The 25,876-nt window shown below is 35.5% G+C and overlaps 4 protein-coding genes across 5 annotated transcripts; 3 read left to right on the top strand and 1 right to left on the bottom strand.

Moving 5' to 3' along the window:
- Nucleotides 1-1,613: 1,613 nt before the first annotated feature.
- LOC114397525 (ATP-dependent RNA helicase DEAH12, chloroplastic-like) lies at nucleotides 1,614-8,284 on the top strand. The gene is made up of 3 exons (XM_028359597.1): nucleotides 1,614-2,706; nucleotides 3,432-6,558; nucleotides 6,934-8,284. Exons 1-3 carry the CDS (start codon nucleotides 1,855-1,857, stop codon nucleotides 8,142-8,144), a joined length of 5,190 nt encoding a protein of 1,729 aa, XP_028215398.1. The 5' UTR covers nucleotides 1,614-1,854; the 3' UTR covers nucleotides 8,145-8,284.
- A 72-nt stretch (nucleotides 8,285-8,356) lies between these two features.
- LOC114397526 lies at nucleotides 8,357-9,544 on the bottom strand. Its single transcript, XM_028359598.1, has one exon. The coding sequence runs from the start codon at nucleotides 9,126-9,128 to the stop codon at nucleotides 8,553-8,555; it is 576 nt and encodes a 191-aa protein (XP_028215399.1). The 5' UTR covers nucleotides 9,129-9,544; the 3' UTR covers nucleotides 8,357-8,552.
- Nucleotides 9,545-12,384: 2,840 nt separating this feature from the next.
- On the top strand, nucleotides 12,385-13,488 carry LOC114396174 (E3 ubiquitin-protein ligase RING1-like). The gene has a single exon (XM_028358074.1). The coding sequence runs from the start codon at nucleotides 12,385-12,387 to the stop codon at nucleotides 13,486-13,488; it is 1,104 nt and encodes a 367-aa protein (XP_028213875.1).
- Nucleotides 13,489-16,040: 2,552 nt separating this feature from the next.
- Nucleotides 16,041-24,802, top strand: LOC114395321 (glucan 1,3-beta-glucosidase A-like). Of its 2 annotated transcripts, none has more exons than XM_028357067.1 (10): nucleotides 16,041-16,183; nucleotides 16,333-16,451; nucleotides 20,029-20,148; nucleotides 21,459-21,644; nucleotides 22,083-22,241; nucleotides 22,621-22,790; nucleotides 22,888-23,043; nucleotides 23,570-23,922; nucleotides 24,247-24,426; nucleotides 24,524-24,802. In XM_028357067.1, exons 1-10 carry the CDS (start codon nucleotides 16,108-16,110, stop codon nucleotides 24,607-24,609), a joined length of 1,605 nt encoding a protein of 534 aa, XP_028212868.1. In that variant the 5' UTR covers nucleotides 16,041-16,107; the 3' UTR covers nucleotides 24,610-24,802. The 2 variants fall into 2 exon arrangements, with proteins under 2 accessions (XP_028212868.1, XP_028212869.1); XM_028357068.1 differs by lacking the exons at nucleotides 16,041-16,183; nucleotides 16,333-16,451 and adding exons at nucleotides 18,948-19,593; nucleotides 19,772-19,887 and having other exon boundaries at nucleotides 24,524-24,738.
- Nucleotides 24,803-25,876: the final 1,074 nt, after the last annotated feature.

Genomic DNA, 25,876 nt, shown 5'->3' with positions numbered 1-25,876 from the left:
AAAAATTACTGATATTTAGGTTAAAAAATGATATTTTACTGACATTTTCATCTAATCTAATCAACATGACCACATTGACAATTAATTTTGAGACAAATTCGTCCCTTTATACCACCTAGGTAACTTTATTAATGGTAACAGACAAAAGTTAATGGCTGGATAAATTTGTTGTACTTTTTACACTTTCGGGGACTAAAATTTGTATTTTCATATTTGATGGACAAATTAGTTAGCGAATTACACATTCAGGATAAAAAATGTCTATTTATCCTTTTTAAAAAAGGATTTTAACTTTTGAGTGACATTAACGATATAAAATATTGAAATTTTTTATATCGAGAAAGAAAAAAATTATATTTTTCATACAACAATTTCAAAGCAAAAATTGATTTTTTTAATTAAAATGTTAAAACATTTATCATCTATGCACACATTTTTACACTATTATAAAATAGTTATAGCGTTATCCTATCATAAATTATCAATTTTTAAAATAAATTTATTAAAGTTAATAAATTTATCATATATGATGGTTTGGAATTAAATGATGAAAGTGCATAACTTTTTTTTTTTTTTTACAAAATATTGACCACATGATTGAAAAGGTTAATATCTCTGTTTAACATATGATTGAATTGAAAAGAAGTATTAATACTTATTTTACGTTTCATTAATCTTTGAAATAATTTTTAAAAATGGAATAATATATAAAAGGTTAAAGAATAAATGTTAAAGTTGAACACATTAACAATTGTAATTTAAATATTATAATATTTAACATGAAAAGATTTTTAATTAAAAGATTTTTTTATTTTCTTTTCAATCAAATAAGAAAATATATTTTTTCGTCCCATTCGAAATATTAAATTCTTATAGAGAAAACACTAATTTTTTTAAGTGTTGTTTAATTTATCTCGACAGAAAGAAAAACATTGCTTAACTTTTAAAGAAAAAACACAAAGAAAGTATAAAAGGAAGACGACTTCTAGCGTCTCAAGGAGGAACTCAATTTAGTAGGTGTAAAACCTAGATAGAGCATCTGATTTGATGGTTCTAGAATTAACAGTTAAGATAAGTGAAAGACATAATAAGAATATCGACATCATTGGCGATATCCTCCACACTTGACGTCAGTGTATTCGTAGTTCTTTAAAATATTTGTTTGGGTGAAAATAACATTCTCTTAAACTAGAGGTATGAAGAGAGTCATTGTCTCTTCACATTTGAGGTTTGCCTTTTTAGAAAATCCCAATGTCCAATAACATCTTACTAAGGAAGAATCAATGCCGATGCGTGCTATTATGATGTTCGATCATTTCCGTTGACGGGAATATGAGACAGAGCAAGAAACAGAAGGAGACAATCTATGTCGATGTATATACGTTTGTTATTATGAAGAGAAAAAACTTTGTGGGATGTTATATCTAATCATGAATGGTGTCGACATTATCGACGACAGTGCAATAGAGAAGACGAGGGGAAAAGAATAACAAAGAATTTATTTTTAAATTTATTTCGTAAATATGTTCACCGTAATTCTCAATTATTTGAACCGTTAATTAATCTATCACATTACATAATATTTTTGCCTTGGCACCTACCAAACTCAGTCAGTCCTTTGCACGCTAGAACACGTCATAAAAGGAACCAAAAGTAGGGAGAAAACGAGAAACTGGCGTGGAAGAGCAAAGGTATGTGAGAGAGTCTTTTGACACGACGAAGACCAAAACCATCGCAGAGGCAAAGATAGATTACTAAACCCACAACCACACTCACACACACACACTCCTCTCTCAGAAAAATACACCCTTTTTTCTTTCACTTCACTTAGGGTTTCATCGCTATTGCTTCCTCATGAAGAAATCCTCCTACCCTAATCCCACCCCTCGCCGCCACGATTTTCACCGTCCGCCACCACCCACCCACGGCTGCGGTTGGGCTCCCCGCCCCGCCTACCACCGCCCCTACCACCAATGGAGGCCCCGATTCCACCCCCACGCCGCCCGCATCGACCGCCCTCCGGAGCCCTATTTCAGGGTGGAGCTCCGCCTCGGCAGCAGCCCCCTCCACCGCGACGACGTCGAGGCCCTGATCGACGAATGCCACTCCCGGCACGACACCTTCACTTTCTACCCCGTCGACGACGTCGCCGCCGTTCTCAGTTACCGGAGCTGGGAGCAGGCGCGAGACGCCGTCGTTTGGTTCTGGGAGGCGCGGCTCGCGGAGAAGCACGATTTCACGCCGACGCTGGATTCCAACGTCGTCGTCGTCAAGGACGATGTGGATTGTCGCCTTCGACCGGTGTTCGCGAGGCACGTGAAAGGGTTGACGGAAGGGAAGGAGGTGAAGCGGTGGATGGAGGAGAGTGAACGGTTGTCGAAAGAAATTTCTCGGCTTTCGAGTTCGCTGAGTAAGCCCTTGCGACTTGGCGTGCACAACGAGTTGGTGGAGAAGAAGAAAGGGCTTGTTGATGAGAAGAATCTTGTTGAAAGGAGGTTGAAGGAGTTTGAGTCTGCGATGCAGTGTTTATTGAAGTATTTGGAGGGTGGTGTTGACGTGGAGGGTGTGACTGTCTTTAGGTTTGATGGAGGTTTTGATTGGAAGCGGATTCATTGTCTGATCAAAAGGGAGTGTCGGAGGCTTGAGGACGGGTTGCCTATTTATGCTTACCGGAGTGATATTCTTCAGGAAATACATTATCAACAGGTATGTCTTTCTTTCTATTGTGATTTCAATTCTTTTTACACTCTGTTTTTCATAGGAAGGGATAAGTGTTTTATAAGTGTGTAAGTGTAACTATATTTTTCCTTTTCTTCTTGTTGGGAAGTGCCAATTACTGGGGTGTGGTTTATGTACCTGTCTAACAGCTTAATTTAATGCCAGTTGGTTTTAAACAATGTCTTGAACTGTGGTTGCGGTTGTAGATGGAGGGAAATTGTGGACAAATGCCACCGCAATTGCGGTCGCGAAGACTCCAAAATCCTCGACATTGCACGGGAAATTGGGCCAAATGTTGCCGCAATTGTGGCCGCTAAAAACCTTAAGACGTTATGGCTGAAATTGCGACACAAACTGTTTTTTAAAACCTTGGTTTTAGATGAAATCGTATTAGGTCCTATACCTTGTTTATGTTGCTATTGTGTTTTGTGAAGGGAGGGGATCTTTCCTGTATCGCTTGGTCTTTCAGGCATTTGTGGAGGTGAGGGTTGGGAAGTCTCATGTCGCCTACCTCAATTTTTGGGTTGTGGTTTATATACTTTTTGGGCAACTTCAGTTAACGCCCCAGTGGTTTCAAGATGAAATCTAATAGTTCTCTCCCGTACTACTGTATTTTTACTTTTATTGCCGGTGGATACTATGAATTACCTTTTTGTCTAGAATTTAGATATTTTTTTTTCCTTTTGCTGTGCTTCTGATTAGTGTATATGCAGATAATGGTATTAATCGGAGAGACTGGTTCTGGGAAGAGTACGCAGTTGGTACAGTTTCTTGCTGATTCAGGCATTGGTACTGACGAATCCATTGTGTGCACCCAACCTCGCAAGATTGCTGCCAAATCAGTGGCTCAAAGGGTCCAGGAAGAAAGCATTGGATGTTATGAAGGCCAATCAATCAAATGCTGTTCTACATTTTCATCCTCACGTGAGTTTGATTCCAGGATAGCATTCATGACAGATCATTGTTTATTGCAGCACTACATGAGTGATAATAATTTATCCGGGGTCTCGTGCATCATAATTGATGAGGCTCATGAGAGGAGCTTAAATACAGATTTACTGTTGACTTTGTTAAAGAGTTTACTTTGTAGGAGGGTTGAAATGAGACTTATCATTATGTCTGCTACAGCTGATGCAAAGCAGCTGTCTGATTACTTTTTTGCTTGTGGAATTTTTCGTGTGCTTGGGAGAAGCTTTCCAGTGGATATCAAATATGTTCCTTCTGACTATGCAGGAGATTCTGGTTCTGCTGTTGTTGCCTCATATGTTTCTGATGTTGTCAGAATGGCAACTGAGGTTCACAAAACTGAGAAAGAGGGAACTATTCTTGCCTTTTTGACCTCTCAGATAGAAGTAGAATGGGCCTGTGAAAAGTTTCAAGCTCCCTCTGCAGTAGCTTTGCCCTTGCATGGAAAACTTTCTTCTGATGAGCAATTCCGTGTTTTTCAGAACTACACTGGAAAGAGAAAAGTGATATTTTCAACAAATCTTGCAGAGACATCACTTACGATTCCTGGTGTTAGGTATGTGATAGATTCTGGGCTGGTTAAAGACAGCAGATTTGATCCTGGTAGTGGGATGAATGTACTTAAGGTTTGCTGGATCAGCCAGAGCTCTGCTGATCAACGGGCTGGTCGTGCTGGGAGGACTGAGCCTGGTGTGTGCTATAGACTGTACACGGAAGCTGATTATCAGTCTATGGACCTAAATCAAGAGCCGGAGATTCGGAGAGTTCATCTTGGTGTAGCAGTTCTGAGGATCCTTGCTTTAGGAGTGAAGGATGTGCAAGGTTTTGATTTTGTGGATGCTCCAAGTCCTAGCTCCATAGATATGGCAATCAGAAATCTAATTCAATTAGGAGCCATTGAACTGAACAATGATGTTCATGATTTAACTTCTGAAGGTTGGTGCTTGGTAAGAATGGGAATTGAACCTAGGCTGGGTAAACTTATTCTTGGTTGTTTCAAACATGGTTTGGGTAGGGAAGGTATCATCCTTGCTGCTGTGATGGCCAATGCTAGTAGCATCTTTTGCAGAGTTGGCAATGAATTTGATAAACAAAGATCTGATTGTCTTAAAGTGCAATTTTGCCATTGTGATGGTGACCTCTTTACTCTTCTCTCCGTGTACAAGGAATGGGAAGCTTTGCCTCGAGAAAGGAAGAACAAATGGTGTTGGGAAAACAGTATCAATGCCAAATCCATGAGGAGGTGCCAAGACACAATTTTGGAGTTAGAAACTTGCCTTGAGCGTGAACATGACGTTGTTACTCCGAGTTACTGGCGTTGGGATCCTTGTATGCCCTCTAATCATGATAAGAATTTGAAAAGGGTAATACTGTTCTCACTTGCTGAGAATGTAGCCATGTACTCCGGCTGCAATCAACTTGGTTATGAAGTGGCACAAACTGGGCAACATGTTCAACTACATCCATCTTGTTCATTGCTTGTATTTGCTCAGAAACCAAGTTGGGTAGTTTTTGGTGAGCTTCTTTCCATTTCCAATCAATATTTGGTCTGTGTGAGTGCATTTGATTTTCAATCATTATACGACCTTTGCCCTGCTCCCCTGTTTGATGTATCCAAAATGGAAGAGCGGAAGTTGCTAATGAAGACACTGTCTGGTCTTGGCTGTATTCTTCTCAAGAGATTTTGTGGAAAAGCCAACTGCAATTTGCTTGCTCTTGTTTCACGTATAAGGAAAGCTTGTATGGATGAACGCATCTTCATCGAAGTGAATGTTGACAATAATGAAATCCACTTATATGCCTCTTCAAATGATATGGATATAGCCCTTGGGTTGGTTAACGATGTTCTAGAATATGAGAGAAAGTGGTTACGCACTGAATGTATGGATAAGTTTTTGTATCATGGTTCTGGTTTCTCTCCACCTGTAGCTTTGTTTGGGTCTGGTGCTGAGATAAAACATTTGGAACTTGAGAAACGTTCCTTGAGTGTTGATGTGTGTCATCCAAACATAAATGAAATTGATGACAAGGAGCTCTTGATGTTTTTTGAGAAGAATACCTCTGGTTGCATCTGTGCTGTGCACAAATTCACAGGCAATACGAGGGATGAAGATAGGGATAAGTGGGGCAGGATAACATTTATGTCCCCAGATATTGTCAGAAGAGCTGCTGAGCTAGATGGACGGGAGTTTTGTGGCTCATCCTTAAAAGTTGTTCCTTCACAGTTGGGAGGGGATAAAACATTTTCGTTCCCTGCTGTTAAAGCAAGAATTTCTTGGCCTCGTAGGCTTAGCAGGGGATTTGCCATAGTTAAATGTGATATAAAGGACGTTGATTATATCTTGAGAGATTTCTATAACCTTGCAGTAGGAGGGAGGTATGTTCGATGTGAAGTTGGCAAAAAGAGTATGGACAGTGTTGTTATAAATGGGCTTGACAAAGAGCTTTCGGAAGCTGAAATATCAGATGTGCTAAGAACTGCTACAACTAGAAGGATTTTGGATTTTTTCTTGGTGAGAGGGGAAGCAGTTGGAAATCCACCATGCAGTGCTTTGGAAGAGGCACTCCTAAAAGAAATTTACCCCTTTTTGCCCAAAAGGAACCCTCACATTAGTCCTTGCCGAGTTCAGGTGTTTGCACCTGAGCCCAAGGATGCTTTCATGAGAGCTTTAATCACTTTTGATGGAAGATTACATTTAGAGGCAGCAAAAGCTTTGGAGCAAATTGAAGGAAAGGTGTTACCTGGATGTCTTTCATGGCAAAAGATAAAGTGCCAGCAGTTGTTTCATAGCTCCCTTACATTTCCTACTCCAGTGTATCGTGTGATTAAGGAACAACTGGATGAAGTACTTGCAAGCTTCAGGAATTTGAAAGGTACTACATCATTTTGTTCTTTTTCTTCTGTGGATGCTTGTAAGTTGTAATTCTTTTTTCAAATGCTAAGCATTTTTTTACTCACAAACCTACATGGCTGCTACGAAATATTTTCTTTTGAAAAATTTTGTTGATTTTTTGCAAGTCTATTTGTCAGTCTTGTTGAACAATCATTTTTTTAATTGCTCAAGTCTTAACTAAGTAATGGACTAACAGTTGCCATTATTCTGTCCTAAACATTGATTGATTTTTATGAATGGGCCATCCATGTTTGTTGGTAGCCTCTATTTATATTGTGTGAGATAACTTTAATTGCACAATTTCAAAAGTCTTATTATAATTGACAGCTGACAATCATTGGTCTTCTTGGTTAAGGTCTTGAATGCAACCTGGACAGGACATTTAATGGTTCTCACCGAGTGAAGATAACAGCGAACGCCACAAGGACAGTGGCAGAAGTTAGAAGACCTCTGGAAGAACTATTGAGAGGGAAAACCATTGAGCATGACAGCCTCACCCCTGCAGTTCTCCAACTCATGTTGTCCAGAGATGGCTTTAGTCTTAAAAACTCATTGCAGCAAGAGACTGGAACTTATATTCTTTTTGACAGGCACAACTTGAATTTACGGGTGTTTGGTTCCCCAAACATGGTTGCTTTGGCTCAGGAGAAGGTGATACAGTCCCTCCTTTCTCTCCATGAAGAAAAGCAGTTAGAAATTCATCTGAGAGGGAGGGATCTACCTCCTGATTTAATGAAGCAAATGATTAAGAATTTTGGGCCAGATCTCCATGGATTGAAAGAGAGGGTACCTGGGGTAGATCTTACACTGAACATACGTCGCCACATAATCATTCTTCATGGTAGCAAGGAGTTGAAACCGAGAGTAGAGGAAATAGTTTTTGAGATTGCTCGTTCAAGCCATCATTTGGTTGAGAGATTTGGCAATGGACCCAGTTGCCCAATTTGCTTGTGCGAGGTTGAGGATGGATACCGGCTTGAAGGCTGTGGCCATTTGTTCTGCCGGATGTGTTTGGTTGAGCAATTTGAATCTGCTATTAAAAACCAAGGCACTTTCCCGGTATGTTGTACTCACAGGGACTGTGGAGATCCCATCCTGCTTACAGATTTGAGATCTCTTTTATTTGGTGATAAGTTGGAGGATCTTTTCAGGGCTTCTTTGGGAGCTTTTGTGGCAACAAGTGGGGGAACTTACAGGTTTTGCCCTTCTCCTGACTGCCCCTCAATTTATCGAGTTGCAGATCCTGGGTCTGCTGGCGAGCCATTTGTTTGTAGGGCTTGTTATTCAGAGACTTGTACCAGGTGCCACTTAGAGTATCATCCTTACCTTTCATGTGAGAGATACAAAGAATTCAAGGAAGATCCGGATTCATCTCTGATAGAATGGTGCAGAGGGAAAGAACAAGTTAAGTGCTGCTCGGCATGTGGATATGTAATTGAGAAGGTAGATGGGTGCAACCACGTTGAATGCAAGTGCGGAAAGCATGTCTGCTGGGTTTGTTTAGAGTTCTTTAGTACTAGTAATGACTGTTATGACCATTTAAGAACTATACACTTAACCATATAAATTGCCATTTGCGTACCATTTTTCTGAGACTTGTAATTAAGCCTAGCGGTATATAATAACACTGTACATGGAAGTAGCAAATTGTACAGCTTTCTTAAACTAATGTATATATATCACAGCAGTTCTGCTTCTTACTTGTATATCTAATTCTAATATAAGTTGCACGGTGTATATAGGTTGTGACTTTTCTGCTATGCAAGCTCTACATTATGTGTTCAAAAGCAGTTCAATACGGTTGTATTTATCCATTAAATGAGCCGGAAGAGAGAATTGATTACAAGTCGATTAGCACGAACTAGGTTACAGTTATATTTGTGTCTAAATAAATATAAAGCAAAAAATTGTATATGCAGATCGTCTTCTGTGTCTCAAAACGGTTCCAAATTCCAATCACAGCAGAGTGGCTATTCACAGATAGTATCTGCAAGCAAGAGCAGTGGTAACTCCAATTCCCAACGAAAGAACCAAGGCCAGAACCCATGCAACACCAGTAGTTTCTTCATCATGGCCATCTCCCTCTGGTTGTTGACGCAGCAAAAGGGATTGTTGCAAGCGGAAAACTTGAAGCTCAAGCAAACGCACCTGTTGGCGATATGCAAACAAGTGCATGGCCTCTTCCAACAAAACCATAGAAAGACCCTCCTTTTCATTTTTCAGAACTGCAGCCTTCTTTTCTGCCTCTCTGGCCCGTGTCTGAGATGCTCGCAGTGCCTTCAGAAGCTCCATTTTATCCTTTTCATCATGTCCACTGTCAATCCTGTAAGCACCAGACTGTTTGCTATGTTGCTCTTCTTCTCTGTTATAGAGCCTATTCATGGACAATATGACACTCTTATCTGGACCCATAAAAAACTTGGAAGGTGGAGGAAGATCACAGTTCTGCATCAGGTCAAACCCTGAAGGCTTGTTGTGAGAAACTGTGAAACCCATAATCTCATTTCTTCTTCTTTGAGTTTGACCAATCTTCTTTTGTTGGCCACCCATGAAAAATCCAATCTTTTTGTGATTATCAACTTGGTGCTGCCGTGCTGGTGGAGGTAGTTTTATGGGTTAATTTCTGAATGGACTAAAGTCGAGAATTTCAAGTATGTAGTTTGAGGCGTGGAAGGAAAAGGTGGTTGGTGTGTGAAGTTGGTGGTGGAGTGGGAGCATTGAATTCGGGGCAAAAGCGTGATGAAAAGGAAGTAATTTTCGTGATTGTGAATTTGATTGCTGTGTAAGTTTCCCTCTGATTTGATGGCTTGGGAAATTCCTTGCTTGCGCGTTTGGTCCAAAATTTAGATTAAACGACCACTTGCCACGCCATAGGGGAAAATTTTGATTCCCATCCAATTAAACTATTGTCCCTATAGCCCATGATTTTCCTTCTTTCATTCAACACTCCCTTCTTTAAATACATAAAAATGATTTTGGTACAAATATGTTGTTGAATTTTAGACTTTAAAAATAAAACCAAAAGATGCAAATTGCCCAACTCACCTTCTGAGAGGCAGGGAATTTTGTTTTGATTCTCTGCTTATACTACGGATATATAATTTTTCTGCCAACGATTGAAGAAATAATAAACTGAAACTAGAACAGGTCAAGCAGCAAGCGTTCCTCCAAAAAATTTCTGCTTTTCTTTTCTGACCGAGACTGAAGCAAACTATTTAAAAATCCATATTAATTTAATAATAAAACTCTGACGTGCATTATAATTTATAATATTTTTCAGATGATGATTCAATATTAAGATGGATTTAGGAAAAATTCCACGAATATCCCACAAAGAAGGAGAAGAAACAAGAAAAATTAATGAAATGCAAGATTTAAATATGCATACCTCGTACTTTCATAGAAGCTGCCGCATACAACGACACATACTGATATTTAGTGTCTAAACATATATTATTACATCTTCTAAAGTCAATACAACCCAGCCGTTATAATTAGCTGAAATGTATTGATTCGTAGCTGAAATATTTTATTACCAAGTCTAAAGTCTAAACTACAGGAAACTGCTTAATTTTCCAGGAGAATAGCACAAGTAATGCGTTTCTAAAAAAATCTTGACTATTTACTTCAAATACATTCGTATGAATTTTAAATGCATTTGTTTAAATTAATAATATTTTTTTCCTGATATATGTATTATTTGTGAAAAAAATGCTAAAATTTCTCCAAAATTAGTAGGTTAGTTATTGTAAATACAAGGTTTGATCTGAGAAATTTTCACGAATTTAAGAATAATTAATCAGGATGCGTGCTAATGAGTGTAAAATGTTATTACGTAATCAACAGCCAATCAAATTTAAGAACACAATCCGTACAAATTAATTTTAGTACTCCAAAGTCCAAAGCATATGATTCCCCCCCATGAAATGCTGAAAGCCATGTGTTTGTTTAGAAGTCAAGATATTTATATAAATTTTATCCTCGCCTTTTTTTTAAAAAAAAAAAAAGAAGTTAAGATAAATTGAAATGGATCATATGAAAAAATTACCATTGGATCAAAATGTATCTAATAATTTACAATTTACATGTATAATTAAGATTTGTGAAGATACCACCAATTAAAGTATCGTTTTCCTACATTAAAGAAGATGCAAGAATCGAAGACCTATCCATAAAAAAAGAATTGAAGACCGGAAATAAAAAAGAAGAAGAAAGGCTGAAAGAATATATGCAATAAATTGTGGGATACTGGGATGCTGCTACCTTTGATAAACATATCCAATAAAATTTTCCTTGGTATAGTACCAAATGTGGCTTCTTTGTTCTGCCTCTTTTTGAAATTGCTCACACGATTTTTGTTTTTATATTTGTTCTAGAATTCCTTATAATTATAAGAAGAAAAAAATGGAATAGCTGTTTAAGTGCCTTCGTCCGGTATCAGGATAGTCTGAAGCAGAATATCTTACACCTTCCATTTCCATTTTCATGTCAGCTCATGCTTTTTGAACTGCTTTTTTATTATTGGAATTGGAGTTGGGTTTGTCTTCCTATTGCTTAGCCCCCTTCATTTCTTACAACCTCTTTTCTCGTTTGCATCTAGGATTGCTAATATTAAGACCATTTGCATGTAATATTTTGAATGAAGTCCAAGACATACTATAGGTTATTTTTAATAGTATCATATTATCTTATTATATTTTATCTTATCATGTCATGTTATACTGTAACTACGGACAACCAAAAAGCTAACTATCAAACCACACAAGATAACACGCAAACGACCCAATAAAAGTCTATTGACTTGGGCCAAAACAAAGAAAATGAAGTCAGTGGGAACATGCGTAGGTCTATCAAGGAAAGTTAAATTGTCCCATTAAAGCATGGCCAAGAACATGCCCATTGTTGTGAACCCCTTTCGAGCAAGGAAAAAGCTCCACAGAAGATTAGGAACAGGGAATGAAATAAAAACTGGAATTGAATTAATTCTTCTCTGATCTTCATAGAGCAATACTATAGCTGCATGATGCAAGTCTACAAATGCAATAACAGAATCCTAACAAACTCAATTCTACTGATGCAAGCCTACCTGACTCATTCTCTATTATTTAATAAGAATCCTCTTAATATTTCTTTTACCTATGTAAAAAAATTATACACATAGGTTTGAATATTCAAATCTTGTTTCAAACCAAAAAATTACACGTTTTTATTTTACAAGAATGAAACACGTGTTGAGAAAAAAAATACATATTTTCAATTTAATTTTATGAGAGCGGAAAATATATTTAACTCTTTTAATAATTAACTTACTGACATATATGAAGTTTTGAACAGCTCAAATTTTTTGCCTTAAGACTATCCCTACCAGTACTCATGGTTTAGCACCAGATACTACTACATGAAGTTTGAACATAGAGATATAAAGACACACTGACAAGAATTGACCTTCCTTTAACCTCCCACCACTTGAGATAACACGGGAACGACTCAATAAAAGTCCACTGACTTGGATCAAAACAAATAAAAAGAAGTCACTGTGAGAAAGCACAAGTCTACCAAGGAATGTGAAATTTGTCCCATCAAACTGATTAAAGCATGGCCAAAAGATGCCCAAAATTCTACCAAAACTCTAGGGAGGACTTCAAATTTTCCATGTACCCTCTATCATTGTGTGTTTTTTTCCTCTTGTTCACATGTTCTAAATTATCCCCTCCTACTAAAAGACATCTCTTCTTGCCATGTTTCTATGATGAATTTCCATCCTAGAAATCTATTTCACCAGTACCTTGGTTCAAGTGATGCTACCATGAGAAGGAGAACCAATTATAGTCCAATACCTTCGCCTCTTCACCAACCAGTCCCACTTTCAATTCCGTGGGTTCCTGCCATCAATGATAGAGATCACATGTATCTAAACCTTGCACCTATCATTATAATTGTCATAGCTGGCACAACTTGCATAATTTTTTTTCTCATCACCTTGTTCAAAATCCTAAGGTACTATTATCCAAATAGATACAACGTTAGCAGAAGTAACCCACCAATATTATTTGACATTCGTGGAGATTCTCCCTTTTCTGATGATGAGGAACATGATCAAGCCATTAGGCACCCCATATGGTTCATCCCCACAGAGGGTCTCCAACAATCAATCATAGACTCCATCACAGTCTACAAATACAGAAAAGATGAAGGGTTGGTTAAAGAAACTGAGTGTCTTGTTTGCCTTGGTGAGTTTCAACAAGAAGAGAGTCTCAGAGTATTGCCAAAGTGTAACCACGCTTTTCACATCCCTTGCATTGATACTTGGTTGAGATCTCATAAAAGTTGTCCCTTGTGCCGTGCACCTATTGTTCTTGATGTTGCTAGTGTTGGTGGTGGCACCGAGTCTGACTCAAATGTTTCTGATATGAACGAATACGTAGAAGAAAGTAATAGTGGTGGAGTGAGGGTTGGAGATGAAGAAAATTCTAGTGAAGAGGGGAGGGATGATGGAATTCATGTTTTGAATGAATGTGTCGAGGTGAGTGGCCATTCTACAATTCTAATTGGTTCTGCTTCTGATGTTAGTGCACAAGAATTTGATGATGAAATTGAACTCAAAATGAAGAGATCTGTCTCGGTGGATTCATCTTCTGCTTCAATAGTATTTAGTGATGTGTTGGAATTAAATTTTGATATAGAAAGCTTAGACACCAACACCAACTTGGTGGTTGAAAAGGTTTCAATTTCAAGTAACAAGGATGTTGCTATTGCTAAGGAGGGTAGCGAAAGTTCAACCAATAACAAACTGGCTTCAGTTGGGCATGCAATGCAAGAGAGGCATTGCTCATTGAGGTTCTCTTCACATAACACAAAATTCTTATTTTCCAAGCGTAGCAGGAGCCAGAGTTTAACTCTTCCATTGTGAACTAGAAGCCACTGAGGATATATTCACCTGGCAAAGTCAAGTAAAAATTCTAAAGGACGTTCTTCTGTGTGAATTTATCTAAGTTTTCAAGGTATATATAGATAAATGATTATTTGTATGAAGCATTGTTCTATATTTGTCTTTCCGTATTTCATTTACATTAGTCGTGTGTTTCAGTATGTTAATTAATAATAACCAAGAAATAATATGCGTAGTATTTTCAATCCACTCTACTCCTGTACCCCATAAGCAAAATATTCACATGAAAAACTTTCAACATTGTCTTCATCTATATCTTTTTTTTATAGATCCATATGTTTTTAGAACTCAAATTACATCTACTTATTTACTATTTGATTTCATGTTCCTTAAAAAAATGATAAGGTTTTGGGATGAATATGACTAGCTATGAATCATGGTACTTTTCAGTAAGCGCAGCGAAAATTATTGGTATGCATGAATATATTATTGGGTAGATGCTGAGAAATTATAGTACAGTTTGCGATCATTATGTCTTTATGATTCTGATCAATCTCCTTGGCTATTCAGTATTCACTGGTGTAATTAAGTTGACCATAAATCCGTAGTTGAACTTGAGCACCTATCCCGTACCCCAATTACACGTTCTTAGTCTCTTCTCTCTCCCGCGCTATGAGCTTTTCACCTCATTTTATCGTGTGAGGGACATTATATAAAGACTTTGAACAAGTTCAACTGTGATGTGACAATCCTATTTAAATTATTTATGCTAAAGACTTAACACTAAAAGTAAAAAAAAAAAATGTACAGATAAAACTAAAGTTCTATTTATTCTTTATTCAAATTAAAATTTCTCGTTAGCTTCACTCGCTCAGTCGAAGGTAGATGCATCTCAAATTGGTAAAATTATGTTCAGAAAATAAAATATGAGAAGAAATCCTTCCCATACAACTTTTTCTTCAGGCGATTGCGACAGATAAATGCCAAACATGCTATAAACAGTGTTCATATATTCTTCCCCATATAATTTTAACAATAATAATTATATGCTATATTAAGAATTTCACCCAGAAAATCAACAACTTATAGCATGCACGACAACCATTTTGCTCTGCAATATTCTCTGTCGAGCGTTGGTCTGGCCAAGAATACGTGCCATTGAATTAATTGGAAAACGAACAGAACATATTGAACGTAAGGAAAAAGTCATCAATGTTCATTTGTTCCACAATTAGACAAAATAGGCAATTCCTCCATAGTTATCTTACTGTTTAGAAGAGCTAGAAGCTGGTTCAGTGGTGTAGTTTGTTTCTGAATTCTGATTCTAGGAGCCTCCAAGAAATGAAGTTGAAAATTTGTTTCTTTTTGGGTAAAATGGATTTTATTCATCTTAAAAATGGATTAGCCTTTTCCTTTTTACCAATCAAAACATTTTTATCACACTACACATCGTTTTTTCTATTTTCTTTACTATTCAACTGTTGACCGTGAAAATACTAGTAACACATTTGTTAAACACTTTTTAATATTTTCTTCAATATTGAATGAATTATATGTAACTCATATTAAAAACAGTAAACCTAAGTATTTTAACGAAAGTCACATAAATTCACTCAATAATAAAGAAAACAATGGATAAATACGTCATCACCAAATAAAACATAACAAATAGTTAATTAAAAATAGGACAGAAAATGGCATAATTAAACACACGTTGATTATCCTTCAACTTTATCCAAAATCCAAAATTTTGACTGCATGAGAATCTAATTTCAGACAACACAACCCCGAGAAGAAGAATTTGTTTTCGTGCAAATTAGCATTTCTGTTCGCTATAATATGAAACATTAACTTATTAAAATCTTTCTGCGCAAAGTTGGCGCCGTTACTATCAATAGAGCAACTGATTTCCTGTAATTAACTTTGTATCTTCCTCAACTTCTTGCATAAGCGTTAACGATTTTAAGAGGAAAAGAAATTAGTTGCAGCTTACAACGCAATGAATCCACCATAGAAGATGTTGATAATAAAACAAAGCGAACAAACAAACATGTCTTTTTCTTCACTAGTACCATTTACCTTGCCTTTCCTAATTCTGTCTCCTGTTTTTCTTCTCCGAGTCCTATACATGATAATTTTTCTTCTCCAAGTCCACTACATGAAAATGGAAGCCGAGATCCTAATGAATCAGTTAGTTATTGAATTAAAATTAATAGTGGAAGAACCCCACAAGCAAAGTTTCCTTTTTCAGTTTACAAAAAACCGTTTAAGAACGTTTTTTACCCTTACCTTTCCCACCCTACAAAGTTGTTCTTTTCTTTCATCCTTGTTTCATTGGCTTTGTTTTTATATAACTGGAACATTCTCTTTTATTTTCTTCTAGTTCTATGATTAACTGAGGAGTTGAGAGAAGCAATCCCAAAACCCAATCACCTTCTTATGTTCGTTCACAAAGTTGAATTTGGAATTAACTGAGTGATAAGGAAGGGATTGCATCTCATTCACCCTCCAAGTTGGACTTTAAGCTGGTGCTTTGGCTTTTTTGAGCACTCTCTTGTACTACATAATTGGGACTTAGCTTTTTCCCATGATGGATTCTGCATTTTTTCTTTCTGGGTGCTTTTGAAGCCCGCATTCTTAATGGGACTTGTTTTTACCAAATGGGCATGTGCATTCCTACTATGCTACTATCTCATAACTTCTGAGGTATATTCAGGTAAGGTAAACCCTCTTAACTTCAAAGTTTCATTTCATGCCTTATGGCCTTATCCGTTATTTGTTCTTCAAAAGGCAATGTGTTGAGTGAGTCCAATATCTTAGTTGTCTCTTGTGTTGTGTTGAATGGCCTTGCCTCGTTCGTTATAGTGGAGGGCTTGCATGACGGTTCTAAAGCGAGAGATGTGAACTTAGGAGGGTGGCTGGTTATCGAAGGTTGGATGATCAAGCCTTCACTCTTTGGTGGCACTGCCAATGGAGACATGCTTGTGAGCTACTTACTATTCATATTTTCTTTATTCTTTTTTCCTTTCAAATACATGATTTTTGGGGTATTAATAACTTATCTGGCTGATCTGTGTATGTTGGTACGTATTGAAAAACGTAGCATGGGACGTCACAGGTTCAATTTAAGTCAGGGACGTTGCAGAAGTATGTGTCTGCTGAGAATGGGGGAGAAATGAATAACTTGACAATTTGTGTGTTTATAATTGTCATAGCTAGCACAGCTTGTGTAATTATGTTTCTCATCACGTTGTCCAAAATCCTAAGTTACTATTATGCAAGGAGATATAACGTTAGTAGAAGTAACCCACCAATATTATTTGACATTCGTGGAGATTTTCCCTTTTCTGATGATGAGGAACAAGAACAAGCCATTAGGCATCCCATATGGTTCATCCCCACAGAGGGTCTCCAACAATCAATCATAGACTCCATCACAGTCTGCAAATACAGAAAAGATGAAGGGTTAGCTAAAGAAACTTTAACTGAGTGTCTTGTTTGCCTTGGTGAGTTTCAACAAGAAGAGAGTCTCAGAGTGTTGCCAAAGTGTAACCACGCTTTTCACATCTCTTGCATTGATACTTGGTTGAGATCACATAAAAGTTGTCCCTTGTGCCGTGCCCCTATTGTTCTTGATGCTGCTAGTCTGTGTGATATCAACCAAGACATAGAAGAAAGCATTTGATAAAAATAAAATATTTACCTATTTCAAAATAGGTATAAGACTACCATTGAAGCTATAAAGAGAATAAAATAAACATTGTTATTTTCTTTCGGTAATAGTTGATAAAAAAGAATAAATTCACAAAAAAACCTTATATAGCCTAAAAATGTCAACTGAAAAATGACCATTATCATCATACTTTATTCAAGACTTAAATATATTTTTTTATTCCTAAAAATATTCAATTTTATATTTATTCTTTAATAAATTTGTATTTTACGATGAGTTTCTAATAAAACAACAATTTTATTTTTGTTCTTGATACTTATTTTTAACTTCCAATAAATTAATAAATTTTTATTTGTTTAATGATAAATATTTCTTATTTTTTATTAATATAGACTAAAATAAAATTTGTTAATTTATTAGGAAACAAATACAATTTTTTTTAATTTATTAGGGACTAAAACAAAATATCAAGAATAAAAAATAAAAGTGTTATTTTATCAGAGACTCAATATAAAAGAAAAAATTATTAGAAAATAAACATAAAAATCGAATATTTATCCGGAATCAAAAATATATTTAAAACTTTAAAGAATTAAAATAAAAATTAAAATCATTAAAACAATGTTTCTAATATTATAAGGTCTTGCTGTAAAAAATATATATTCTAAGGTCTTCGTGTCTTTTTTATCATATCTAATTCACTAAATCATCATAATTAAAAAAATTAGTTAAGTTAAATGATTATATTAAATTTATCTTAAATGTACATATTTTATTTCAAAGTTATTCTTAACATTAATGAGATATATTTTAATTCTTTGTAAAATATTTTTATTAATTTTAATTCTTATAATCTTGTTATTGATGCATTTATTATTTTAATTTTTATTGTCTATGTTTATATAGAATAGCAGCAATACCAAACAAAGTCAAATTAAGGTTCCAAAAATGCTTGTTTTTTTTTTTACAAAGTTAGATTCCGCATAGCCTAAAAAAATGTATTTTACTTACTCTTTATTGAACTTAAAAGATACTTATAATTAAGCATATTTTTGTGAAAAAAATAATTAATACAAATAATCAAATCATACTTTTAATTTAGATCTTATAAAAAAGTACTGAATGAAATAATATCATATTTTGTAAAATGATATTATTTTGTTAGCAATATGCATAATAATAAAAATACGCAAAAATATTTGAGTAATAAAATTTGTACAAGTTGAAAAACATGATGATAAAATACATAAAAAACTTCAAGCAGTAAAATTTGTGAAATGATATATTCGAATGGTAAAATGTATAGTTGCATTTAAAGAAAAAGATAAAACATTAATCTTAATTATTTTTTCCAATCAATTCTTTTTTTTTTCTGGAACAAACAAAATCTAAGTAACATAAAGTGAATTAGTGATATGTTACAACTTACGAGTCATCAACACCAAAATCCTAAGAAACAAAACAAATGGGGTGACCTGTGAGCCGCTTTCCCCTGAGCTGGCCTGGCCTAGCCCATTCTGAGATGCCAAGGGATGCTTTGGATTCTATTCTAGTTTATCATCATCACCATAAAAATGTATTCAAATTCAATCAATAAATTTATCTTGTAAATTTGCCTTACGAGAATAGAAAGTAACTCACTTTGATTATTCTCCAAATTTACCCCGAATCCAAATTTTTAACTAAATGGGAATCTAATTTCAGACAGCACAACCCCGAGAAGAAGAATTTGGTACAAAACTACAAATTAGCATTTCTGGTCTGCTCGCTATAATAATATGAAACATTAAAATCATAGATGTTAATGATAAAAAAACATTGGGAACCAAATGTCATTTTCTTCACTTGTACCTTTTCCCCTACCTTTTCTAATTCTGTCTACTTTTTTTCTTCTCCAAGTCCAATTTATGATGATGAAAGCCCAGGTCCTAATTAATCAGTTAATTATTTAATTATATTAACAGTGGAAGAACCCCCACAAGCAAAGTTTCCTTTTTTAGTTTATATACCGTGTGTGAACGCTTTTTCCCTTACCTTTCCCTCTCAACTAGATTATTCTTTTCTTTTATCCTTATTTCATTGGCTTTGATTTTCAATATAACTAGAACAATTTTTTTTAATTTAATTTTCTTTTATTAACTGAAAAGTTGAGAGAAGCTATCCCAAAACCCAGTCACCTTCTTATATTTGTTCACAAAGTTGAATTTGGTATTAACTTAGCTATAAGGAAGGGATTGCATTGATTCACCCTCCAAGTTGGACTTTAAGGTGCTTTAGCTTTGAGTTCTCTCTTGTACTACATAATTGAGGCTTAGCTTTTTCCCATGATGGATTCTGCATTTTTCCTTTTTGGGTGCTTTTGAAGCCTACGTTATTGATGGGACTTGTTTTTACTAAATGGGCATGTGCATTCTTACTATGCTGTTGTCTCATCACTTCTGGGGTATATTCAGGTAAGGTGAACTCTTTTTACTTCACAGTTTCATGCCTTATCGGTTATTTATTCTTCAAAGGCAATGTATTTACTTCGTAAGGCCGCGAACCTGAACCCGTACCGCGAATTATGTGACTATGATATTTAGTACATTATCTTACTTGTCTCTTGTGTTGATTGGCATTTCCTCGTTCTAGTGGAGGGGTTGCATGGAGGTTCTAAAGTGAGAGGAGTGAACTTAGGAGGGTGGCTGGTCATCGAAGGTTGGATCAAGCCTTCACTTTTTGATGGCATTGCCAATGGAGACATGCTTGTGAGCTACTTCACATTTTGTTTATTCATTTTTCCTTTGAAATACATGATTTTTTGGGGTTACTAATAACATAGGCTGATCTGTATTTTTTTTTTTTTTTGAAGTGAAAGCTGATCTGTATGTTGATATTGAAAAATGTAGGATGGGACAGAAGTGCAATTTAAGTCAGTGACATTGCACAAGTATGTATCCGCTGAGAATGGGGGAGGAATGAATGTGACAGTTGACAGGGATGTCCCATCTTCATGGGAAACCTTCAGGGTAAGATGACAACTGTGTTCTTGTTTTGATATTCTTTCCAGCATTATAAGTTGGCACGCAGCTATTAATGCAGATTAATAATCATATGTCAAACGGTTAATCCTTATCCACTTGCAAATTTATCCATTCCCTTCTTTTATCTATGAAAATGAGTGTCTAAGTTGATTTATCCATTTTTGATTTAGTAATACACCATTTTTTTTTAATATCTGAACTTTAGTATCTTTCAAGTTGGAAGTATTCTCTGGCATACTGTCTCTTGTACCAGCTAAGGCGACCTTCTGTTGAAACTTGTGTGGCTTACTTTGAAGAACCACTAAAATACTAACAGATTTGGAACCATCCAAGTCAATGTTAGTTTAATAAGTTATGCTTTTGTTGACCTGGACACAAATCCATAAAGATGAAACATTCAGATGAAAGAAAGTCGACTAGAGCTTAATTTTTCATAGGATCTGCAGAAGCTATATGCGAGTGAAATTCGTAAGAAGAATGCATCATAAATAATCTTCATTGCCTAGTGAATAACCAAACAACAACCTAATGGAATAGGCTTCATTTGATTCAAAACAACTAACAAATCCTAGCTGCAATAGATAAACTTGATTCAATCATTTGAAATACTTTATTCTCTTTTCTTACCTGATACATGGCTGCTGCTGGTTAATAGTTTGAGTTCATTAGAGTAGTTGACAAGGATGAAATTCTAGTCTGACAGATTATCTTTACATAGTAATATTTAAAAGCAAAAAAAGTGATTAATCTTGCATTACTTTGTATTTCTACTCTTTAGTTTTGTTTTCAGTTACTTTTAGGATGAAATACTGGTAAGACAAATGCTAGCAGGCTTGGTGGGTTTTTTTTTTTTTTTTGAAAGGCCAATGTTAATTGTTAATTTGTTAGTGGAAGGATTCGAACCCACGTCCTCTCCCTCTACTCCTTCTCTCTTAACCACTAAATCAACCTTATAACTTAGGCTTGGGTGCTGATAGCTGCTTTGAAAGAAATTGGAACTGCAGACATTATTCTAGATTGACTGAAGAATTCTTTCAGGTTCTTGAATCTCAATCAGTTCGAATACAGCTATAGCAGTGTACTAGTGGCTGTTATTCTTAGTTGGCATCTCTTTTCTTCTAACTTTATCTTGGAGGGTGAGAGTTACTTCCTTTTTCATGAGTAATTGAATAAATATGGTAGGCACCAATAGTTTAGCAGGACTTCAAACATAACAATGGAATTTTAAGAATTGATTTTGCTGGAATGATATGTGTAACTGGAAGCTTTATTGTTTCTCCTTATTTCTGTTGCAGTTATGGAGAGCATCTGAATCAGAATTTCAATTTCGTACCTCCGAAGGCCAATTTCTTACATGTGATGGTGGGGGCTGCTCTGTCTCTGCAACAGCAAAATCTCCTTCGACATCAGAGACATATGGAATTGAGCGGAATGGAAAAAATAGGATTCACCTCAAGATAAAGGGAGGGGCATATCTTCAGGTATTCATTCTTCTGATTTCTACATAAATTAGAAGTCATTTGGTTGCATGTAAAATATAATGTTGTGTTTCCACAAGATTCTTTTGTCATCATGTTGAACAGAGGAATAAAATGAAAAATAGTATAATAATTGCCCTTAAACAACATGCAATATGTTTATGGATTTTGCTTCACTATTGTCTGGACCTGTATAAATCATTTTCAATTTCAACATTTTTTATGGATTTTGCTTCAAGAACCATGTTAGGATCTAATTGGAAGCCATGGGACTTGAGTTCCACATAGAAAGTATGAGATTTTGGTGCAGGGTTTATAAATCTCCAACTACACCAACTAGCTTTTGTGGTGTGGGATTTCCCGAGATTCTTAACACACCAATACCATATTTAAGGATCTTTAAGATGGCATGTGATATTATTATTCTGCTATATTATATAGGCTACAACCAATGGTCAGCTTACAGCAGACTACCCAGGTGCACCAGGATGGGATGATAATGCTGCCACGTTTGAAATGACAATTGTATCTAATAAATTGCATGGAGATTACCAGCTAGCAAACGCATATGGGCATGGTCGGGCAAAAGACATTCTCAGGGTAAAATCATATGTTGCAAATATTTTCTGTATCATTTTCTATGGGCACGATTATGCTTTTGTTGAACATGGTTTGTTTTTTTATTTTAAAAAGTGCTTTTTATGACTATTCCAATGCAAATTAGCAAAGGCTGTGTCATACATAGTGTTCACAGTGGTTTGTTATATGGGGGGCTGGGAGGGGGGGGGGGGGGGGGGGGGTTCATTCATTTGATGAATAGGAATGAGTCTCCACATATTTTTCTGTAACTTCCTTTCATCCAAGCTATATATATTTTGTTTGTGCAAATCTTTTGCATCCGTGAAAGCCATCACATACATAATAATACATACAAAATAAAATAACAGATTGTGTTCTCTATTGATTGTTGTAACTGCAGAGACATAGAAATAGCTTTATCACCATAGAAGATTTCAAATTTCTATATAAACATGGAATAAATACTGTGAGGATACCAGTTGGGTGGTGGATTGCTTATGATCCTGATCCTCCGAGTCCATTTATTGGAGGAAGTCTTGAAGCTCTAGATAATGCATTTTCATGGGCACAGTAGGTTTTGATTTTGCAGCATTATCTTCAAGGTTTTTAGCACAATTGGAACTTTGTTTTTCCTTCTGACAATCAATACCTAATTATCATGTTGCAGGGAATATGATATTAAATGCATAATTGACCTTCATGCTGCTCCTGGTTCCCAAAATGGGATGGAGCATAGTGCAAGCAGAGATGGATTTACAGGCTGGCCAACTTCTCCTGATTATATTTCCGACTCATTATATGTTATTGAATTTTTAGTTTCTAGGTATGTTTTAAATGCGGAAACATATTCTGAGATTGCTCGTATCATCTAATATGTAATAACCAACTCTTCTAAATGCGCCCTAGAATATCAGTTCAAGAATAAAATTTCATGCATGCTATAATTTTATTGGTTGAATACACTTCTTGTTAGGATCAGTAAATAAATACATTGAGTTCAACTCTTTTAGCAGTAAGAGGCAAAGTTTTTACTTTTTATTAGAATTGAAGCAGTGAATAACTGTATATATAGAATATATAAATGGGGTCCTAGTAGGGAAACTTAGAAATATCATTCATTTGGCATTTAACTTCCTATAAAATGATTCGTTCTATATTCTTCACTGTCCCTTTTCTTCCTGGTCAGAAATTGTACTGTTATGAAATTCATGGTAAAGAAAATAGCATTGATTTTTTCTGCCCTACAAGTGCTTCCTACTAGATGGATGCAATGACATTTATTGGCTTTATTGTTAGGCAAATGCTTTGTGAATCTCTGTGTTTACCTTTACATACATTCTCATTTGCAGATATGCAAGAAATCCTGCTTTGCTGGGAATTGAGCTATTGAATGAACCATCTGCTGCCACAGTTTCATTAGATGTTTTAATTTCATATTACAAGCAAGGCTACCAAATTGTTCGAAAATATTCATCATCAGCTTATGTGATAATCTGCCAGAGAATTGGTGTTGCCGATCCTATGGAACTTTATCAAGCCAACATAGGATCTCACAACTTAGTTTTGGATTTGCATTTCTACAATCTCTTCGACACATTTTTCAATAATATGAGTGCTATGGATAATATTCAATACATATACAAAAGCCGGGAAGGTCAACTGCAGGCCTTAAACAATTCAAATGGCCCACTTATTTTAGTTGGTAAGACAGACATCTATTCTTAACACACATGTTTCAAAGTTATAAACCTATAATTTAAAAATCCTTGTATACATAAATTAACTTTGTCTGAATTTGATTAAAATGTTTCCCCTTGTAAAGCCTTGTTTTATCCCCTTCTAGGTGCAAAATTATTAGGTAGTCCAAATCTCTACTTAAAATGTATTCATTTTTTTAAATTTTCGAGAAAATTAATAACACTTAATTATGTGTCATGTGAAGATTATTGAGAATTATGATGGTTTTAGACCCCCTAATAAGTTCTTCTTCTAAGTGGCCATAACTTGAAAGTGGACTAATTTTCAGGAGAATGGGTGAATGAGTGGAATGTAACAAACGGATCCCAAAAAGATTATCAAGACTTTGCAAGAGCACAGCTAGACGTCTATAATGCAGCTTCCTTTGGATGGTGCTATTGGACACTAAAAAATGATGAGAAGCACTGGGATTTTGAATGGAGCATTAGGAACAACTATCTTCAATTAGGTAAATTGTATACATTTGGAGGCAAACTGGCACTGCCTCTATTGCATGTACATTTGTGATATTTAAAATATCTTAATGCACCCATGTATATTTGCAGGTAACTCACCCAGCAAACGGAGCTTGAACATTCTAGGATTGTTAGGATTAGCATGCACCTGGTTTTGTCTACTTCCATTTTTGTGACAGCTTTTACCAGGACTGGAAGCATATTTTATGCAGCCATTTCTTGATTTCTTTTTATTTTGTCATCCTGTTCATGTTGTTGGAAATTGCAGAATGCAATAATGTGAAATATACAGAATTTCTGCGCAATGCCTATTCCATAATTTTCGTAGCTGCATTTCATGCAAATAAAGCTGAGAAGTTTGATATTCAAGGTCCTCTTTTATAAGTGTATGTTTGGATGTTACTTAGGCCAGTCCAAAAGTACTTTTAGCTCAAAATAACAAGTTTTTCCTTCTTTATTTTGTACCTTGGAAGTAAAAAATGTGCATTGTAATTCCCTTCCTAACTTTAATTCAAATGTAGCCTAAGAGCATGTTTGATTTTTAGCTGTAAAATATGTTTGAGACAAAAGTAATTTTATATTCATTTTACTTTTTTATCCGTTAGATTTACATTAAAAATAAATGAGTGTCTCAATATTTTCAATTGTAAACCAAACATTTACTAAATCATTCTGTGAAGTCTAATTGTCAAATATGTTGGGCTGGCCCTTCCGTCTTATTCCGTCCTTGGGCCCTTAGTTGGACCGGGCTGAAAAAAGATAGGCCCAGGTTTGGGGCTGAGCCCAGCTAATAGGTGCTCTTGCACTGCACCCTTATAAATGGCACTGTTCCACTTGCCTTATAGCTAGTAAGTAATATTACATGTGATATACTCAAATCAAACTACTTGAGGAATCTGAAACAACTCATACATTCAATTGGATTTTGAAGGATGCCCCACCGAGGCTTCTTAAAATCAAATAAAAAAATCTTCCACTCATCCTTGGCTCTTTCAAACATTGATAAGGCTGGAGAATTATATAAATTAATCATTGTGATCTCTAAAATTTAATTCTCTACTCGATATCTCATCTGATTTAAATATTAATTTCCAAAGCTGTTTGCATGGGTACGATTTCTCAAAGATTGCTTAATAGTAATAACTAACAAGGAGAATATTATGATCTGTCAATTATGTGTAACATTATTAAAATGCTTGTTTTTTTATGGCGAGTATTAAAATGCTTGTTATATCTTAACAAATACTATTGTAGCTTTTTTTTTTGGTACGGAACAAATATTGTAGTTTATAAGATATGTATTGCGTTGAATGTTTTAATTAAAAAAAATACCAGACTATAACTTTCCAGTTAATTAATTATAGAACTTTCAAGCTAGACTTACTTCTGCAGACATGGTAATCAAAAAGTTGACACACTTGTGACTTGACATATCTCATGTCT

Source organism: Glycine soja, chromosome 18 (assembly GCF_004193775.1).
Source record: "Glycine soja cultivar W05 chromosome 18, ASM419377v2, whole genome shotgun sequence".
NCBI classification, from domain to species: Eukaryota; Viridiplantae; Streptophyta; class Magnoliopsida; order Fabales; family Fabaceae; genus Glycine; species Glycine soja.
Note: the sequence above shows the minus strand (reverse complement) of the source record. Positions and strands in the feature narration are given on the sequence as shown.